Source organism: Bolinopsis microptera, chromosome 1, assembly GCF_026151205.1.
Source record: "Bolinopsis microptera isolate Bmic1 chromosome 1, MBARI_Bmic_1.0, whole genome shotgun sequence".
NCBI lineage: Eukaryota > Metazoa > Ctenophora > Tentaculata > Lobata > Bolinopsidae > Bolinopsis > Bolinopsis microptera.
The window spans coordinates 14,982,382-15,003,403 of NC_087072.1; the positions used below are offsets into that span (position 1 = coordinate 14,982,382).

Genomic DNA, 21,022 nt, shown 5'->3' on the forward strand with positions numbered 1-21,022 from the left:
CACGATAATCCTAGGATGTTGAGAGTTAGTATTTGGTAAAGCCCTAACGATACCTAAAACGATAGAGGCTAAAAAGTTTATGAATTCTTGAAAACTTGTCCCCAGGACTCTGTTGAAACTTAAAGTCGCGTGGTTCAATAACTTAAAAGTAACGTCGCCAACTACTAGCAAAAACGTGTCCCCACGCGCTAGGGGTGTATAACCTAATAGTAGGGATTGTGTTTTTAAATAAAGTTGCTGGTTGAGATCACTGGTACTCATCCCTTTTTCTAGGAGTGTTCAAAATTCGAATTTAATATACTTCCTACTTCGGCTGAATTCTGAGATTAGAGATATATATTATATATATTAGATAGCAGATACACATTGTCGTAATACGTATCTACTCATTTTAAGATTCAACCCAAAAGCCCGTGCTTACATCGTTTAAAGTAATAGTAATATCTTTAATCTGCACGTCGGAGACTTACATATTACACGTAATGGCATAAAATTGTTTTAATAAAAAAATAAAATTGTATTAACCCCCTGCGAAGACGATTTAGAATGAGTGACACAGAGAAGCTGATTAAACTATCTGAACCGTAAGTTAATAATAATAGCACGCAAATTTTGATGTTTAGAATACAAGAAGTTTAAAGTACAAAAATGAACCGCCTTTATTGCCGCCAACTACAAGCTAAGCAGTGCTGCACCCCGCCGCCGATGATTTTCCGGCGTCGGCGTGCAGCACTGCTGAGCATGTAGTTGGCTGCAATAAAGGCGGTTCATTTTTGTACTTTAAACTTCTTGTATTCTAAACATCAAAATTTGCGTGCTATTATTATTAACTATTATTATTAACTTACGGCGTGAACCTGTTTATACGTCGAATACCTATGCGCCGTTTCGTAATTTTTGCAAGAATTCTTTGAACGAAATCCAACATTTCAGACCATATTATTTTCTATATAATTTCTACACGAGTGGATACTGTAGCAGGCATCGCTAATGTCGATATTTTCCCGTTGATTCACACATGTTTAAGCAATATACTACGTCACGCTATAACCACGACACGTAACATGGAACAACGCACACGCGACCTCTAATTGAGTAACAATAACGCGGCACCAGTATTGTTTATCAGTAGATAGATTGTTTATCAGTTATTCTGATAGTTGATATCATTATATTAATTTATGTATACAATTTTTAAAAGCTCCGAACGCTTCTACTGTTATATGGGTATTTCATTTGTCTCAATCGTTTGAATATGCAACAGATACATTTTAGTGTATGAGTATATAAGCCATTTTCTTCTGTGAAAATGAACTCACAGATATTACCTCTACACATGGCATTATTCTAGAGGAAAATTTAATCTGCGACATCACGTGACCTCACGCCGATTACGCCGCCGCCGATTTTAACCACGCCGCCGCCGTTTTGAAAAAAAAACGGCGGCTTGCAGCACTGATGCTAAGAGTGATCCTTATTAAATTTATACAGTGATAGTTCTATTACTCCAAACAAAAATGTATTTGAAAATTATGCTAACGACTTCGTCGATAAGTTTTGCTGGTCCAGAGTTTGGTATGTTCCTGTACGCACATGATAAACTCGGTATTCTAGAATTCACATTTCGATACGCCCAACGGACAGTTAACTCCAAAATGGGAGGATAGAGAGGACATTTTATTAACTCCTCATGAAATTTCTTTTTTACGATGATTAACCTCCCAACTCTGAACCTAAAAGTTAAAACGTGCCATTACACTTATCTAATCTGAACCAAAGCTCTACGCTTACGAAAGGAAAAGCACAGACCCTAAACCAATCCGTAAAATTTGTTTTAAACGGCGAAGGAGTTATTTCACGTTACTGTTTGTTAATTTTGTAATTGTATAGATTTTTGTAAAATATTGTAGGTATTTCACAATATTGATAGTTACACAACAGATTATTTTTAACATTGTAAATTGCAGCGACGTAACGTACTTGTAGCGTCTTGTCCATGACAAAGGCGTGGGCCTAAACGTCGACAACTATTTGTTTGAAAAACTGAGTAGAGACTCTCACTTTGTCCCAAAACATCAATTATAATTTATATGATCGACCCACTCAAAAGAGCTAAAACAGATTATTATGGTGAAGGATAAAATTTGTAATAGCACGAAGCCTGCCCCTTTAGTACAGTATGTCTATACTAAGAATTGAATAAGTATAAGATACCAGGCAGACGACTTGCGAAAAAGTTTGTTGAGTAGTAGCCAGTACGTAAGTGTAAGATAAAGTGATAACTTACATCATCAGCATCGTTGACTCTGTCTTTTCCTGGCCGGTCATCGGGCATCTAGAATTATCAAATCTCCGTGAATGTTGAGTTCTCAAATTGTTTAACTGATGATTTCTCCTACTGGTTCATTAAAATCTACGGGCATTCAAGTGTTACTCAGCAGTCAACAAGATAACATAATTTCAGGCCCCGAAAATTTTCAAATAAAAGTATAAACAGATTTATCTACACAGCGAAGGAAATCGAATCCTAATTCTACTACGCGAGTAATGTATAACGAACATATTTTCCGCAGTTTTTTGAGCTGTTGACAGCACCGTGGAGCAGTGCCAAAATAACAGGAAACTATCTTGTAATGTACATACATGTCGACCAAACATTCGATAACAGTCTCACTTAGCAGTGTCCAAAACAAGGACATATAAACGACTATTTCAGAAAAAATACTTATATACCTAATTAATAATTTTGCTTTTTTATTTTACTAAAATATGAGTCTGAACAAATTGTGCAGCTGAGTCGAAATACTCAACAGAATTTTGCATTATTTAATACACGAATTGCAGGAGCGAAAGTACAAGACTGACGAATTCAGGGAGTTATGGAACCTTTATCTTAAAATGTGGAAGAGTGGAGTGCCCAACAAATATGTCGGCCTTTGAGCAGTGCTATCATTTGGTCAAGGTAAGCAAACGAAACTTCCAACCATATTTTAATTTTGATAACTAGTTTTTAACACTTCTGATTTCATTATTTTATTCACTGGCCAAAAACGGTCATTGGCAACAAAAGTACAACCGCTGCAATACTGTCCCTATCATTGAGAGGGTAAGAAAATCTAGGTGGATATTACTTCGCATGGATAGCAATGATTTGCACACTGTATATCGTCACGCATATTATATATATCGCCATATAGTAGAATGCCTTACGGGTATTTTCTGCTCGATACGCTAGGGACCCCAGATACTCCATATTTTTTTAGCAAATTAATTTCGTTGACATATCAGCAAAATTGTAGAACTAGCTGTACAAGATAGTATCTGTATGTCGATACTCGATATACAGTATGATTACCGTTTAAATTCCTAATATAAAGTAGCACCATAACAGAAAAGAAATCAAGAAGTGATAGGGACTTGTAACTTGGTGTGCACAAATTTCATACTAATTTTAAACTAATTAAATTTTAAACTTATTAAATTTTGAACTAATTATAACACTACAAATCTATTACATTTATTGAGAATTATGTAATGTAACGTGATGGAAATATTTTAAAAGGGCATATCCTGTCCAAACCCAGGATGCACTACATGAAGAATTCGTTGTAACTTTGTTTGAAAAGCATTAATACACATCACGATGAAAAGTTTTTAGGAACTGCTCCTTCATAAAATCGATAACTCAAGAACATAAAATTGGATTCAGGATACAATGAGTAGAAAATTTGATATGAATTTATGCAGATGGCCCAATTTGTCTTATGTATTTCCCATAAAATGTTTGAACGCTGATTCCTTATCATCCCAATTCCCACATGACATGGGGTTAAAATACTTCCCTGTGGCGAGTTATCAGCGAAAACTGATAATCGAGTGTAGAGTGATTATTCATCATCCAATATTTTAGGAAACTACAGTTTAAGATGAAATATCTATAACGCAAGGAAGAAAATACCTTAATTTTGGCAGCAACATAATCTGAAATTTATTAAAACCAAAATCGTACACGAAAACTTCTTAAACAATAGTTTATTGATCAGCCTGAGAAGAGCGAAGCAAACTAAGAAGTAAATAACGAACCTGGCAAGCAATATCAGAAGTAATAATTCTTAACAGTTCGAAAGAACGCAAGATGGCGATGAACCTACGTTGTTTAGACCAGAGCAGCAAGTACAGAACTACGGATGTGCTTGTTACTATGGATAGAGTTTTAAACGTGCATCAACCAGTACGAGACAATTGAAAGTCAACCGTTTCATCTATCACGTGAACAATATGAATACTCTGATCACATACTGAGTAGAAGATCATAGCAACTCACTGCAGTAGAAATGAACAGTACGGCAAACTGTGATACATAATCAGTGCTCGAGATGTATTATATACGATATCAACTAACAAAAGACAGCTTATAGCAGTACAGAATACTTACTCAACCTCAAACAATCGCTCATGTCACACATTATACACGTAGTGGAGACTCGTGCTTAGTACAGTACAAGATAACAAGCTTACTAATACTACTATACTAGGAAAACATTTACCCAAATCGGGCCCATTAAAATACCACTATTTACTCACACAATTCACAGACCATATCAGGGTTAAACTATGTTTTATTCAAGAGTAGATAAGAGCTGTGGTTACTCAAACAGTACACACACGATCGCACTGCAGCGGTATACACAGTACAACATGTACAGTGTACACAGTATACACAAGCTGGGCGCTCTACTTATTGGAGCTCTAATTTACAACGTTAAATGTATAATAGTTCTCTCCTGAATCTATAACGTCACACGTCACGAGGGTAGCGTTCTATTTTGGGATACAGCATGCGGACATTATGCCTCTTATGTATGTACTAGCTGTCATAGCTGTATGACGCGTTCATACCTTACACATCAATTTGGGCTGAAGTGTATTAATATAAACTGCCCGGCAGTTCAGTCAGCTCTCATCTTCACATTGTTTTAAAGTTAATAATTACTAGGAAGTTTGACGCTTTTTATCGTTTCAGGATTTGGGTGCTGGTAACGTACCACAGAGCGCTAAACGACCCACCAACCGAAGTGAGTAAACCAGCTTCATATGTGTTGTCTGGAAACTGTATAATGGCAGTTTCCAGGAGTATTTGTATGTGAGATGTTACAATGAACCAGGAGATAGAGTTATATATGATGACAGATTACTGAGATTAGTTGTGACTTTGTAGTCTAGTTAGCTCACATATTATATGGTTGTCATGGTGATTATTTGAAGTGTAGCTCTGCCAAAAATGCTAGTTTTATATTGGCAGATACATTTATGAAAGCTGTATGCATTAAATCTGTTGCAAACTATTCACCAGAGAAACCTTAATAATTTGACTACAGGACAAATGTTCAACATAATAATGTCAATTGTGCGTCAAAAAGACTCCAGTGCATACAAGAACACGTATGTATTTTCGAAGCAGCTTGACCTAAAATTTTCACACCTTTCAAAAACACGTCCCAAGTTAATCAGAAACAAAGGAATATTTAAATAACTACCATGTATATTGTATAAGACCGGTTTGAAAACGCGGGGTCTGAGATCGCAGCAATCAAATGTGATTTATCATAGCTTATACCTCGATGTGAGTACATAATATATGTATAGATGTATGTATATGTGGTATATGAAACGGTGGACAGTGGACAGGTTGTTTAAGATTGAGACACATTATTACGGATACTCCCATGTGTAGCCTTTGTAACACCTAGTTAGTATTTAGAAACTTTATTTCATATCTATCTTCATTGTAGTATTATTACTATTAGCTTCATTAAACTACTTGAAGACTTTATGAAAAGAATAGTCGATAGAAATTACAAAGACCCTACTAAAATTCATTTTATTGTCTGTAATCACGGTTTACAAACCGTGAACTACCTTAATATTGTTGCCAAGTGGTACATTAGTAAACGATTTCAGGAAGGGGAAATGCCGAATTGGCAGGAGGCAGAATAGGTCACAAAAGTTCTATCGATCTTGGCCGATGGGGGCTAAATGTCCACTACATTATTGTTATCTATTACTCTATATTACTTATTAGTTCTTGTAAATATCTTGTCGTACTACAAGTTTTTTGTAATACTGATACTTGATAGTTGGATAATATAAATAAATAAATAAATTCTAACATTTATTACACGCTTTGACATTAAAATATACCCAACAAAGATGTACATTTAAGTCATTCAAGCGAGATTTATTGTTGAAATACCAAGATTATGGACTTTTTTAAACAGTTCAGATTTTATGAACAAATATTTGTATGAAGTTACCAAAATTATGCACTTTCGTATCAGTTCAGACATTATGGACAAATATTAGAAATATTATCAAAAGCTAGGTGGAAATAAAACGTCTTAAGGGCATTTTTAAAACATTCTACAGATGATAATGATCTCAATGAGTAGGGTAGTTCATTCCAAATTTTTTCCAAAAACATAAATGCAGCATCTGTTCGTCTGAAGTGAGGAGCAGGAGGAACTTTAAACAAATAAAAGTCATCATCTAGTCTGGAACTTCGTCTTCGTACTTCCCTTAGATTGATGTGTCCTTTTAAGTACTGAGGGGCTATATTATTAAGACACTTGAAAACCAGAAGTGATATTTTGAACTTGATTCTGAATCCGGTCGAAAGAGACAAGGACAAATGAAACAGGAAGTTAGGAATGTAGGCAAATTTTCGGCGTCAACACCATCTTCAGACTCAAATTATTTGTTATATAGTAGTGTTGAAAGTATTAAAACAGTTTTTTGTAGTACAGGTCCAGCTTCCAGCTTCCTACAAATATTGTATAACTTTCTCCCCTAAATACACCCTCTTCACTCACTTCACTTCACATCATATCATTTTATTAATAACATGTCACTTATTTTTTCAAAACGCAAAATATTGACTATTGACCTAATGAACCGACACCAAATATTTCTTCAAGACACGTTGGTAAATCGATTTTTAGACAGATCTGTCTGTACTAATACTATACAGACTTCTATACGTGTGATCATAATGGTTATTGGTTAAGTTTAACCCATTATCGCCTGGGCTGGAAGGTCGTGGTACTAGTTGTTGTGGCCGATACATTTCCATTAATTTATCAGGATTGTTTTTCTGATTGCTTTCCTTAGAATTTGTCCGATTTGGACTTGGCAGGGGGCTCGTGAGGGGTGAAGGGTCCGATATAATAAGTACAACCCGAATCCAAATAGTCGATCCAAATTTGAATTTATCATAAAGTGAAGATCAATACTTTTATAAAGACAACTCAAAATTGTATTTGATATATATATGAATCAAATCTACTATCAGTGTCCACAATGAAGAAGGTAACTTTGTTGCCACAGATGCTGGTAAAGCTCAAGTGATCAGAGACTACTACGAAAAGCAGTTCACGTGTGAGGATGAACCACTTCAAGCATTTATAGGGGATGGACGCTGCCTAGACATACCCATCACATGTGATGAAGTAAAGAAAGCCGCCCAATCTCTCAAGAACAACAAAGCCACTGGTCCAGATAAAGTCTACAACGAGTGGTTGAAAAATGCTGGTACAAAATTCTGGTCAAAATATGCCGAGATCATCAATAACGCATTGGAGACCAATTCATTTCCTGATGTTATAGGTGAAGCCATCATCACCCCCTTGCCGAAACCTCGCAAACCAGCCGGTCCTGTCACTAGTCTACGACCTCTATGTCTATCAAATGGTGCTCGTAAGATATTATCCATGATTGTACTGAAGAGAATCGAAGACAAAGTTGATGCTTTCACTGGTAGCACGCAGGCGGGGTACAAACATGGTAGGAGTTGTGGTGATCTAGTGTGGGCTGAGCGGATGTTGATATCGGTTGTCACGCGTAAACACTTCCAGTATCACAAGATGGGCATAGATATGTCTCGAGCATTTGACACAATCAAACGCCAGACAATACTTGACCTCCTTGTCAAAGCTGGATGCACAGACGACGACCTCAGGCTAGTAAGACTCCTCTTAACCAACACCATGCTCAAGGTCAGAGTGGAAGGAGAACTATCTGCAGTATTCGAGAGTCTTCTTGGATCCTTTCAAGGCGACAGTCTCTCCGGCAAGCTTTTCACTCTTGTCCTTGCAGGAGCTCTTATAGAACTACGCCATCGACTAGCAGAATCTCCCCCACACATACCCAATCCCCCTGTTTCAAAAGAAGGTATGCCACTGGAGTCAGCGTATTCAGATGATTGTAACTTCATGAACGTGGAAAAAGAATCCTTAGAAGCTATCCTACCAATAGCCAAGGAAGTCTTCAAGGAGTTTAACCTGTTCATTAACACAGAGAAAACAGAATTTACCCATGTTTTCCTCGCTCCTGTTGGAGAAACAATCCCTAGTCGTGATGATACCATGTTACGTGGAAATGAAGATTGGCGGAAGAGTAAGATTCTTGGGTCATTGTTGTGTAGTGAAAGTGATATAGCTGCTCAATGCATTGCTGGGAACAATGCCTTCTATAAGTTCACCAAGATCTGGTCTCAGCAGAATATCTCCGTTACCAGAAAGATAGCAGTATACGAAGCCCAAATTGTATCAATCATCATGTACAATTGCAGTAGTTGGTGTCCTACTGCAAAGTCACTAGAAAAACTAGACATTTGCCATAGAAAACACCTTAGATCATTACTGAACATTTATTGGCCTCATGGAACAATATCTAATGCAAACTTATACCTAAGATGTAACTCAGTAAAGCTATCAGATCGTGTCCCTAAAGCAAGGTGGAAGCTCCTAGGTCATATCTTGCGTAGTGCTGATGACTCCCCCGCTGCATTAGCGTTAAAGTTTGCTGTCACAACAAACTGTAAAGGGCGCGTCGGTGCGCATCGTAAGAATTTGTTCAAGATTATTGTGAATGATTTGACCCGTAGAGGTTTAAAACTTAACTCTTTGAATGATCTTAATAAGCTTAAGATATTAGCTGATGATAGAGTTGCTTGGAGAAACAAATTTTAACTCTAGCTGTCCTGATCTGTATTGATCACCATTTTAGGATGACTTGACCTCTTTTAGGGGTTTTGAATATTTTAATGGTGTAAACAGTTTCTTAATAATATGAATCAAATACAATTTTGAGTAGTAACTAATAAGTTACTGACCTAACAGACGGAGAGCTTTGTTGTGCGGATGATTCTCTTATTCTCTGATCATCTTGACCCAATGCGAATATATCCTAAAAATAGTTATGCGTTGAGCAAACTTAAGGGAACATCAAGTACAAACAATTTAACTCTTCAAGTTTTGGCTTTTGCGGTAAAAGAATAAAACACGTTTCGATGCAAAACCAAAAACGATATCAAGTTTTCTGGGGCGATATTGAAGAGAATCGGCTTGAAATTTCACTGTTCAGAAAAGAAAACTAACCTAATTTATATTAGACTGCTATCATGCGGGAAATAACTGCTTTTAAAGTTAGGTCTTAGTTTTTGGTACTTTTTTTTTTTATCTCACACTTATTTTACTTCGGAGTATTCCAACAGCCACATTGTTACACAAGTGTAACTAGCCAATTACAGGAAGCCGAAGGATTTAATTAGGCCAGTGACGGTTAAGGTAGTGTGTACCATACTTTCTTCGCCCGAGACTTCGCTGCAATGGACAGCTTCTCATTTAACCCTCACACACGATTTCTCGAGTATTCGGCTGAGTAGACCGGGGGGCTGCATAGACCACTCAGGATCTTTAGCTGAATGTCGACGACACTCACCCCACGACTAGGCAGGCAGTGGGTTTCGAACTCGCAATCTCACGATTACAAATCCGATGATTAACCAACTACGCTACCTGGCCGTGAAAAAAAAAAAAACTTGATCATCGAACTCACGAGAAGTAGATGTAAAGAGTTCATGGCACTGATAACGGAAGCGCTAGCCGCTAGCTATGACTGATGACAGTTCCTTTAACGATATCGCAGACATTTCGAAATTTCAGAGCTTTTGGAAAGATTATTCCAGCAGGATACTATGAAAAACAAAAGAAACCGACAATTAATAAAGTGAGGGAAGTTATTACAGTTCAGAGCGTTCCCGAGCTTTCAATTTGATTGGTGCGCCCGAATCACCACGGTTGTTCTGATTGGATCACTGCGTGGTCACGCGCTTGTTTTGCTCGGTCACGTGCTCGTCCTGCGCGGTCACGTGCTCGCCCTGCGCGGTCACGTGCTCGCCCTGCGCGGTCACGTGCTCGCCCTGGGAGCCGATGAGCGTAGAAAATCGAAATAACGACCTTACATAGTGAACCAATTAGCATCGAGAAAGTTTATCACGTGATTCTTTACAGCATATTTATATAAAGGATTCAAGTAAGATAACAAAGGGCCGGTTGCCCCAGTATAAGATAAGAGAGTGCACGTGACCTCTTGTAAACCAATCAGCATCAGAATGGGGTAGTTCGTATCGACGATTATCATCATGGTTGTCGCACTTTATCTGTGTTTACTTTGTCATAGTCATAGAGCAACATCTTTCCCAAGATACGGCTGTATAATTAAATACCGTAAACTTTTAATCTTTCGAAGCTTAGAAAACTCTTTGCCACTCATGATTACCTTACGAGACATATTAATGTTCGACATAATTCCGGTGACATAATTCGACATAATTCCGGTGTAAATGATTTGGGAGCGAAAATATGGTAATTTTTTCCCAAAAATCGCCATGTTTCGTACCCCAAATTAGATCATGGTATTTGGGGATTTTTTTCATCTCCTTATTTTACAAAAATGAAACCCAATATTTGAGAAAATTAAATACAAAGATCCTCTCTGATAAGCTGTTTCATCGGAGCCTCAACTTAACTCATCTTACTTTTAATCATAGTGGAACATGTCCAAAATCATTTTAAAAGCAATTCATGATCGAACACTAGTGTTCATTTGTTTGATAAATCATATATTTATATATAACTTACTATATTGATAGTAAATCGATAAAGTCATAATTAAGGAGATTACGTGACAAATAATTTGGGGAAAATAATGACGGTTATTTGACCGGACATTGTGTGAACGGACACAATTTTGAACGCACATTAAAATGAACACTAGGCCTCAAGCGTCCAATTAATGTCCGTTCAAATAAAGTCCGATAAGGTATGCAAGACTGGTACAGTTTCAAATCAAATTTGACCATTTCTAGGGTCAAATGTTTTGTAATAGAGTCATGATCAGATAAAAGTTTGATTAACATCTAAAATGAGCACTAGCAGAGAAAAGAATAAAGGACTAAAACACTGTTTATATGTTGTATGTTAGTGTTAACTGTTATATACATAATAGGGTGATTCAAAAATAATGTTGGGATTTTAATTTCGTATATTTTTATAATCTAAACATGCAAACATGGAGTGAGTTTTTGATTTATCTCATATAAATTGTGGCCATTTGAAATCCCAACAATCTCTTTGAATATCATGTGATATTCAGTACACTCCTATGGTGTATTGATGAAACTGACAGTAACTTTACAGATTACCTACTGGACATTCCGGACCAGCACTGCCACGGACCGCCCGATCACGGTAGTCAGGACAACACCGCCAGAAACAAGCTCTTGTGGGCGGCCGCAGTTTGTTTCCTTTTCACTATTGGCGAAGCTGCAGGTTTGCATTATAGTGATAGAAAAGGGGAGGGGCTGGTTTCAGAAACTGGCTATGAAAACTATGCAAGCGAATTAGAATATTTTCGAGCAGTTCTTTCGCCATATTCTTAAACCAGCTCCCATATATAGCTTTGATCTTCATTCCTTGCTTAGCTGACGAGATGCCATTATAGTATTTTATTAAAATATTTAGCTCATGCCGTTGTCAAACACCAATATTCCTTTATCTTTGACTTGAACAGTAACCATGGTAACCCCGTCAACTCTCCAGGTGGTTTATTGGCCAACTCCCTCGCAATTATGACAGATGCTTCCCACATGTTGAGCGACTTTGCCAGTTTCCTCATTTCTCTGTTCGCTCTGTGGGTAGCAAGACGACCTGCAACTCAGAAGATGTCATTTGGATATTACCGAGCTGAAGTGATGGGGGCAGTCTGTTCTGTGCTCATTATTTGGGTACTAACCGGTAGGTTTTACTTTCTGGTGCTTGTTTTATTTTTCTTGATACAATCTCATGAATGTGTCGATCACTCTTATTGTAAGGTTATGGTATTTTTTTTCTCAAATATTTAATTAAGATACTTAGGAATGGGAGGAAAAGCAAAATTGTGCAAAATATCGAAGAATATCAATCCAAAATAATATTGCACAGGTGTGTTGGCGTACCTGGCCATAGAACGAATGATGAACATGAACTTCTCCATTAACGCAGACACTATGCTGATAACTGCTGCCGCTGGAGTCGCTGTGAATATCATGTGAGTTTATGGTTTCACTTTTGACCATGATCTTATCAATATCAACATCAAATCAGACTCAATTACTCAATGGTAATTAATCACTGCTCCCATAAAATTACTGTTGTACACGTACAGGCTACATGGCGTGGCCCAGGACTTACAATAATTACTCAATGAGGCTCGACTGCAGAGGATATTCTGCTGTTAATATGCTACTCACAAAATATCATTCACATGACACATTCCACCTGTCAGTTTATATCCCATTATTGTTACCATCGTTCGAACTTCGGTAAACCGTAAAAGTTACTGCTCACATCACCATAGATATAAGATACCTTTTAAAAACAAGGGCACAGTATGTTTTTTATCATAACCCACTCTCCAGTCAGTATATAATGTTCACTATTAATTGAAACCCTCACTTCTCAGTATGGGATGTGTGTTGCAGCAAAGTGGGCACGGGCATTCTCATGGTGGTTTGAGTAGTAACCATGGTCACAGCCACGATGAAGAGGATGGGGGACACGACCATGACGGGAAGAAAAAAGTTAACATCAACGTGCGCGCGGCGTTCATACACGTCCTGGGTGATCTGGTGCAGAGTATTGGTGTTCTTATTGCAGCTGTTATCATCAAAGTGCAGGTTCGGGGATCACCCAATCAATACATTAAACTTTCTATCTAGAATAATTTTAATGATCATTTAGTTCGAATTGCTGACAAAAATTAACTTACTTCGGGCAGGAATTGGTAGGAATGATAAAGTGCTGTCTTATAATAATTTTGCCGTAATTCTTTCAACCAATCCAATTTCAGCCCACATGGTTGATAGCGGACCCAATCTGTACGATCCTTTTTTCGGTAATTGTGCTGTGCACAACCCTTGCCATCCTCCGGGACGCTTTGCATGTTTTAATGGAAGGTAAGATTGGTACTGATTTTCCGGGAAAAAATATAATCTAAGATAAAACATGAATTCGAAATTTCGGAGTTTCAATCAAGCAGATTTACCCGGACGTGTTCTCTGTGTCCCTAGCGCTCGCCTTTAGCGGAAACGACAGGTCGAAACTTTAAAACTGGCTTGCTGTTGAATATATTTTAAAGCTTTTATTCTAATATTATTATAAACTTCGCATCAGCTGATTAATGGGCGTCATTGACATGGTCATTAAGCACGAAATCTCCAACATGCAATCAATCTTAACTGCATGATTTTAAATTTAAAACAGATTTTGCTTTCAAGTTAGAGTTTAAAGTTTAAACTGAACTTTCGAAAAAGTCGATTTCTAAAAATAAGCACACACATACGGGTTATCTTTAACAAATAACGGATGATGTTGTAAAATTAAACTTGAAATTTTACAGTAATTAGACTTTAAATAAGACTTAACACTAACAGTAATGTTCGCCCTAATGGAGCAGAACCAGTCATTATTTCAGTTATTTGCAATTATATCAGCAGGGACAACTATGAGTGACTAATTAGCCAAAATTTCACAGGATTCCCTCGAGATATAAGCTACCCTAACCTGGTGCGGGATCTCCAGAATATACCAGGAGTACAGATGATCCACTCACTGCACGTGTGGAGTCTAACTGTGGATAAGAACGCATTATCAGTTCATCTAGCAATGGGTACGTAGTACGTCCTGTTATACGCGGTATACTTGGCACACATACCTGCAAAGCAATCGGGCGGATCTCTGAATTAATTTTCCGCTTGGGTAGTGGTCGTGTTACGTCTGCAGTTTTAGCAGAATATACCCCACTTCCTGGCTGTAATTTAAGGGCTATTTATAGCTGCCCGCCCTGGTCCACACCCTGTATTATAATAGTACACTTTCTCCCAGAACAAGACGCCAGCCCAGAAGACACGCTCATCTACGCCAACAAGATGCTACGTGAAACGTACGGGATCAACCAAACTACCGTCCAGGTGGAGAAGTGGCAACCTGTCATGGAGAACTGTCACTCCTGCCAGACACCGACACAGTAGTGAACCAGTGCTGTGTAGCTGGCAGCTCCACCCAGTCTACATGTCTAGACTTCAATTATATCACAACTTGCTCTCTAGATGCTACTGTGAGAGCTTTCAGAGAGGAAACTTTTGAGCTACGGAATAAGAAAGCTGAGAGGTATTTGAATCCAGTGAACTCTCTTGAATGTTGACGATCAGTCTTACCCATATGTGATAGCTTCGGTAGAAAGATGGATCGGAAGGGATATTAAAAAGTTCCATTTATGATCACTATGAGCTGGAAATTCTTCAAGCTCCTGTAAAAAGCCTGGTTTACCTTACCACTTTACCAGGTTTAACTTGTAACGGAGAGATTTTCCAAATAATATTGATCATAGATATCAAATTTCAAACCCATATAGCTATTACCGATGATATCACATATGGTTCACTTTATACTTATGTATTTTCCCAATGTACATTGTACAAGCATATTTTTTTATTACATTTTATAATGTTTCTATTTACTTTTTCGTTTAAAATAGGAGATGTGGCAATTTGAGCAAAACCAATTCAATAATTCGCCGTGTGAGTGTGACTGTGATCAAGGAAAGGAAATGTTTTACAGTTCTTGTTCATATGTTTCGTATTAAAAAGGACGTCTGAAATTTCTTGAATCGTTACTGATCCTATTTTGCTTAAAATGCAGTCGTGGCACAATATCTTGATTATTTGCTGATTTATAAAATCACTTAATGTCATTAATAACGTATTTTTAAATAATATTTCCAATTTTAACCAAATTTCACTAATCTTTTGTCGTCCTTGAGTCGTTCCTTACTCGTATTCATTGCTATAAGAAAACGGTCGTCGCTATAAATATCACAGACATAAGAATTGTCCGGATATCAAATCTCGAATTCGTCGAAACATCAGTGTTTAATTCCACCAAATTCCTCTCTTAAAAGGTGCATTAAAGAATTCATTACTCTATAATTAGATATTAAACAAAGTCCATTACCCAAGGCCGTGACATCGGAGAGTGTTGCAGATTTACGTTTTACCAATAAATCTAATCATCATCTCATGAGGCAGATGATCTTGGCATGAACGGTAGGAAAACTAAGAAGTTCCGCTGTGAAATACTATCCGGGAGATCTGAGCGTGATGCAATTTGCTGCGCTGGCGAGATACAATTGATGATTTAATGGTTGGCTCCATTGAGCTTATATCCGCAGGAAATGAGCTTAGCGGATGCGGTTAATAAGATCCATGTTCTGTGGGTGTTACGGTTAGGGGTCCCTCACTTAGTGCACGTGACACTAGATGTTTAACAGGTCAGGGGACTAATCAGCCCCGATACGTCCAGCGACATTCTCCCACTAGCACCGTCACGTGACCCACCCCGCGCTATATATTTGAGGAAACGCAATTTGTGGAGCTAGTTCTGCTCACAAAACGTTTGGTAACCAGACTAATTACTGACCAACAGTTCCTCTTGGTTGCATGTATTTTTGCTTGGTAGTAGCCCTAAGAAATCTGTACCCAACTCGTTCCAGATGAGTGGACTCAATATCGCCCTCTTCTTCATCGTCTCCTCGCTCGTAACATCAGGTTTCTTTTTGCTGAATTGCTTTGTTTTCAGTTTTTGTAGTTGAACTATATTCAAAACAGGATGCAGACATTTTCTGCAAATTATAAATTTATTACGTTATGTGTTAGTTCGTCTAGCAATTCCTCGGAATTTCATGTGAAATTTGGTTTGAAAAGAAAATGGTTGATTATTCCACCTCAAACCTGGCACCGACAAAATCAGGGCATCCTGTTTATATTGACAAATTTCAGTACAAATTGAATTTCTTTCACCGATCTATTCAATTATTGACAAATGAAGAAGCATACTTCCTTGTTTGCATAGCTTTCTCTAAGAGGTTGTCTAATTTTTCGATAATTTACTTTTGGCCATCGGCTGCCTTTTCATTTGGCCATAAATCTATTAAATTTCAAGATTTTACAAAATTCTCGTATGCTTGTACCCACTCCCAGTAACATTACAATTTGTAACACGGGGGAAAATTATCCGTTACTTAAACATACTATGATATAATGATCCCGGTTCTATTAGAAACGGCGATAGTAATTTTATCACCAAAGTTCAAACCACCAGTGTTTTCTAAAACAATATGATTCAATTGAGAAGGGGGTTTGAACCGGAAATTTGGGCCTAAGTAATAGGATACATTATAGAGCAAATCATTAATCGCAAACATGATCCTACTTTTAAAATTCGAGTAAAAATGTATCGTCGAATTGCAATTTTTTAGTGAGGTAACATAAAAGAACTTTGGGTAAACGGTGCATTTATTATTCAATAGTATTCTGTTGAAATTGAATCAGAAGAGGCTCAGCAAACAGATTTACGCATAACTACTTGTTGGAGATTTGCCAAAAACCATAATTCATAGAGAATCCACGGGAGCTTATTTCCTAGGGCCTCTCATTTAACGTAGCTATATTATTTAAACCATAGAACTTACTACTGGCAAATTGGACATAGTACAATTCAGGCCACATAACACGAGTGATACAGTACATTGAAACTTTGTACTCAAAAGTTCGGATAAATGTAAGGTGAAATTTGCCTTAGCATCGACGGAGATATGTTAAAATTGATTAACAAATTTTATGAAACTATACTGTTGTAGGTAACCAAGCATCAAATTCTGAAAAACAGTTGGTCCGATGCTTGGTGTTTTGAATTTACTCTGGGTATGAAGTTATTACTCAAAGCTAAAATTTCCTATTTTCAGAATCTGATGCTTGGTTCCACAAACCAAGATGTCCCCCAAGAGACCCCAAGTGTAACTCGTATATGGGTCGTGACGTTAGTAAGCGCCACATCGTCAGTTTCCAGGATATGAACCACCTGGGTCCCACAGTGCCGCCCCTCGGAGACCTCGCTCCGGACAGGATCATTTACAATAACACTAACAGAAGGCTCCGACACAGCAAGCGAGCTCGTCACGATATCAGGTGAGAGAATGGAGGTTTAATCTGACCTTATTTTTGAGTTGGAAATACCCAACACTAAACTCAGGCCGTACTCAATTAAATGAAGCCCTCGGTAAAAGATTTTCATGGATAGTCCACATTTTATATATTTCAGCTACACCTTGATATCAGCTGACTATAGTTTCCGTGTCACGTGTCTAAACCACTTTATTTCAGGTACCGAAGCAGGTTACAGAGATATCGGGACAGATTCAACAGCTAGAGTGATAGTCACCATGGTACCCTCTGTAGCGACACCGTAGTAACGCAGCTATTCACTTTCAGCGTGTGCTGTGATCATATTTGTGCATTTTTCTGTACAGCTCTTTGTAGACTTGTGCCAGCAAATTTAGCTGGCAAATCATATGTCATAGTCTGAACACTATTATTTGGCTTGAGATCAGTTGTAGAGGCAGATAGACAGACTTGATAAAAGAACAATTGTTCTGAATAAAACTTTATACACAGATACACTTTAATAGCTAGGTATAGGATTAAATCTTCATGTTATAGCATGCTTATTACTTCGTTAATTTCGTTTGCAATTATTATAATTATATGTTAAATTTGGTCAACAAGACAAGGTAAAGTACAGCTCTATGATATTATTACATTTATGTTTAAGCTATCATATAGTATAAACAACTTAGTTTTTCTGTAACAGTGTCAGTGTAACTGATGATGATAAATAGTATTTTTTGTAGATAGTTTTCCAGAACATCCCTTGAAGATTTCTTTAAAGATTTCGTCAAGAATCTTTCATAGGAGACTTCTCGGACTTTAAATTTCCACTAAAAGTATTGTAGCTTATTTTTCGATGTTAAATTTAAAGCAAGTATTTTATCTTAACTAAAATTTAATTAAAATTTTGAATTAAAAGGTTATACTGTACAAAATTCGAATTTTTATATTTGATTATGGTCTTGTCGATTGCAGAATATATGATTGTATCTGAAGATAATTAACTGCCAAAACTGTATTGTGGCAACATATCTGTCGTGAAGTTTTAAAACGAACTTTGGCAAAGAAGCGAAGATAAACAGCAAACTAAATATTTTTGTCGTTTTAAAGCAAGCCTTCATGGCCTTATTGAAAGAGGGCGTTTCCAATGTATAATATTTATTTTGTTATCTGAAAATACATTTTATCTAACGCTTTACATAGCAACTAGTACATTACTTTTAATGCACAGAACTGATGTAAATGATACGATTACGCCAAATACTCTCTTAAAGAACCAATACAGTAGCCTTAAATAAATCATAAATTCAAATTCAAAAATCATATCTCGGTAGATTGGACCGCCAAAATATAAATCATATGTTTTTCATCCTAGCACATAATTTCCCAACAATTTAAATTTAAATCTATAGATCAAAGTCTGTGCCTTAAATTGTATTGAGCTTCATCGAAGACTGCCGCTAGGTAGGGTCGCTATTTTTAGCGACCTTTTGTACTACTACTGGTAGTACCAGAACCATATTAACATTTAGACTTTGAGATCCAAAAATTGTGGTGTTGCTCAGCATGACTGGGGTACAACAACATGACCGGACCTTATCTGAATTATAGAAGTTAAAAATTTAATGGAAGTTACAATGTGTGTAATGAAATTACATACAGCTCAACAGCTGCCATACAATCATTTATTCTAGCTTTTACAACCGTTTAAGGGGACTTATACAAAAAGCTTTTATGTCCTGACCATGCTGTTAACTTCATATTAAGAAAGTATACATGAAAACAATAAGATTTGATACATTAAAAATTATTGATGAGGGTACTCACTTTCGAAATAATAAATATTTTCTTTTTCGAAAGTTTTGGAAATTTTGAGAAGTCTGTCACTGTAATACCGATTTTTCAGTAATTTTAAACGTTTTTTTGCTGATTTTTTACTGAACATTATTTACAATCCGTACAAGAAGCCCTTAAAATGATTTTATAATTAAACAATAAATGACGAAGTTACAGACCAAATAAGGTCGAGAAAAGCAAAATTGAAATTTTTGCAAAAAATCAAAGTTGTATATTTTACCAATCACCCAGGTCATAAGATATCGCTTCAAAAATTTTTTTGAGTGTAGCTGATGATCATATCCAACCTTTTGGAACAGCATTTCTCTCAATTTTGAGTTTTAAGGTATCAAATATGGCCTCAAACGACTTAGTAAAATTCATCGCAAAAAAGGGCCAACAATGGCAGATTTAAGGCGTAAAATGCCTATAACTCAAAAATGTCAGTCTTTTTGAAATAGTTTTCTCAGAATCATAATCAGCTTGATAAGACGAATCTTTTAGTGCCAAATAGGTGATTTTAGAAGACAAATTGCCTTAAATAATTTTTTAGCTCGAAATTGTATAAATTTTGTATAATTTTTTAAACAAATTTTGTGTCTTTAAGTATTATAAATTTGGTACTTAAAGATTCGTCTTACCAAGCTGATCACGATTCTGTAAAAATTATTTAAAAAAAACTGATATTTTTTTAGTTATAAGAGGCATTTAACGCCTTAAATCTGCCATTGTTGGCCCTTTTTGCGATGAATTTTACTAAGTCGTTTGAGGCCAGATTTGATACCTTAAAACTCAAAATTGAGAGAAATGCTGTTCCAAAAAGTTGGATATGATCATCAGCTACACTCAAAAAATATTTTGAAGCGATATCTTATGACCTGGGTGATTGGTAAAATATACAACTTTGATTTTTTGCAAAAATTTCAATTTTGCTTTTCTCGACCTTGTTTGGTCTGTAACTTCGTCATTTATTGTTTAATTATAAAATCATTTTAAGGGCTTCTTGTACGGATTGTAAATAATGTTCAGTAAAAAATCAGCCAAAAAACGTTTAAAATTACTGAAAGATCGGTATTACAGTGACAGACTTCTCAAAATTTCCAAAACTTTCGAAAAAGAAAATATTTATTTTTTCGAAAGTGAGTACCCTCATCAATAATTTTTAATGTATCAAATCTTATTGTTTTCATGTATACTTTCTTAATATGAAGTTAACAGCATGGTCAGGACTTAAATGCTTTATGTATATCAAACATGGCAAACTTGTTCCAACCTCTAAAAATTACGGTAAATCGTGTTGCCAATGACATTGTCCGACGTTTTTCAAGTTCATATTACTTAGGTAGGTAATGCACACTTCATGTGGTAATTAATCAATTTAATGCCAACTGCCACTTGTCGTGACCGTGCACTGGTGTTGTCACTGTTAGGCCACACAGCGTGGGGCTAAGTTGTTACTAGGTGTTACTAGGTGTTACTAGGAGTTACTAGGTGTTACTAGGTGTTACTAGGTGTGAATAGGTGTTACTAGGTGTTATTATGTATAAATAGGTGTTACTAGGTGTTACTAGGTGTTACTAGGTGTTACTAGGTGTTACTAGGTGTTACTAGGTGTTACTAGGTGTTATTAGGTATTGCTAGGTGTTAGTAGGTGCTACTAGGTGTAACAAGGTGTTACTAGGTGTAACTAGGTATTACTAGGTGTTACTAGGTGTTACCAGGTGTTACTAGGTGTTACTAGGTGTTACTAGGTGTTACTAGGTGTTACTAGGTGTTACTAGGTGTTACTATGTGTTAATATGTGTT

At 36.7% G+C, this 21,022-nt stretch overlaps 3 protein-coding genes across 3 annotated transcripts in view; 2 read left to right on the plus strand and 1 right to left on the minus strand.

Moving 5' to 3' along the window:
* Positions 1 to 2,415, minus strand: part of LOC134822969 (uncharacterized) — a 44,046-nt gene extending 41,631 nt beyond the window's left edge. The window contains exon 1 of the mRNA XM_063834262.1: positions 2,288 to 2,415. Coding sequence (XP_063690332.1) covers positions 2,288 to 2,335 — 48 coding nt within the window. The 5' untranslated portion in view covers positions 2,336 to 2,415. The remainder of the gene's footprint in view (positions 1 to 2,287) is intronic.
* On the plus strand, positions 541 to 15,179 carry LOC134822980 (proton-coupled zinc antiporter SLC30A2-like). The gene is made up of 10 exons (XM_063834283.1): positions 541 to 584; positions 2,845 to 2,962; positions 5,024 to 5,075; positions 11,538 to 11,669; positions 11,940 to 12,134; positions 12,321 to 12,426; positions 12,841 to 13,054; positions 13,228 to 13,333; positions 13,912 to 14,046; positions 14,262 to 15,179. Exons 1-10 carry the CDS (start codon positions 547 to 549, stop codon positions 14,405 to 14,407), a joined length of 1,242 nt encoding a protein of 413 aa, XP_063690353.1. The 5' UTR covers positions 541 to 546; the 3' UTR covers positions 14,408 to 15,179.
* A 445-nt stretch (positions 15,180 to 15,624) lies between these two features.
* Positions 15,625 to 18,587, plus strand: LOC134825552 (uncharacterized). Its single transcript, XM_063837786.1, has 3 exons — positions 15,625 to 15,982; positions 17,179 to 17,401; positions 17,597 to 18,587. Exons 1-3 carry the CDS (start codon positions 15,928 to 15,930, stop codon positions 17,640 to 17,642), a joined length of 324 nt encoding a protein of 107 aa, XP_063693856.1. The 5' UTR covers positions 15,625 to 15,927; the 3' UTR covers positions 17,643 to 18,587.
* The last annotated feature ends 2,435 nt before the right edge of the window (positions 18,588 to 21,022 follow it).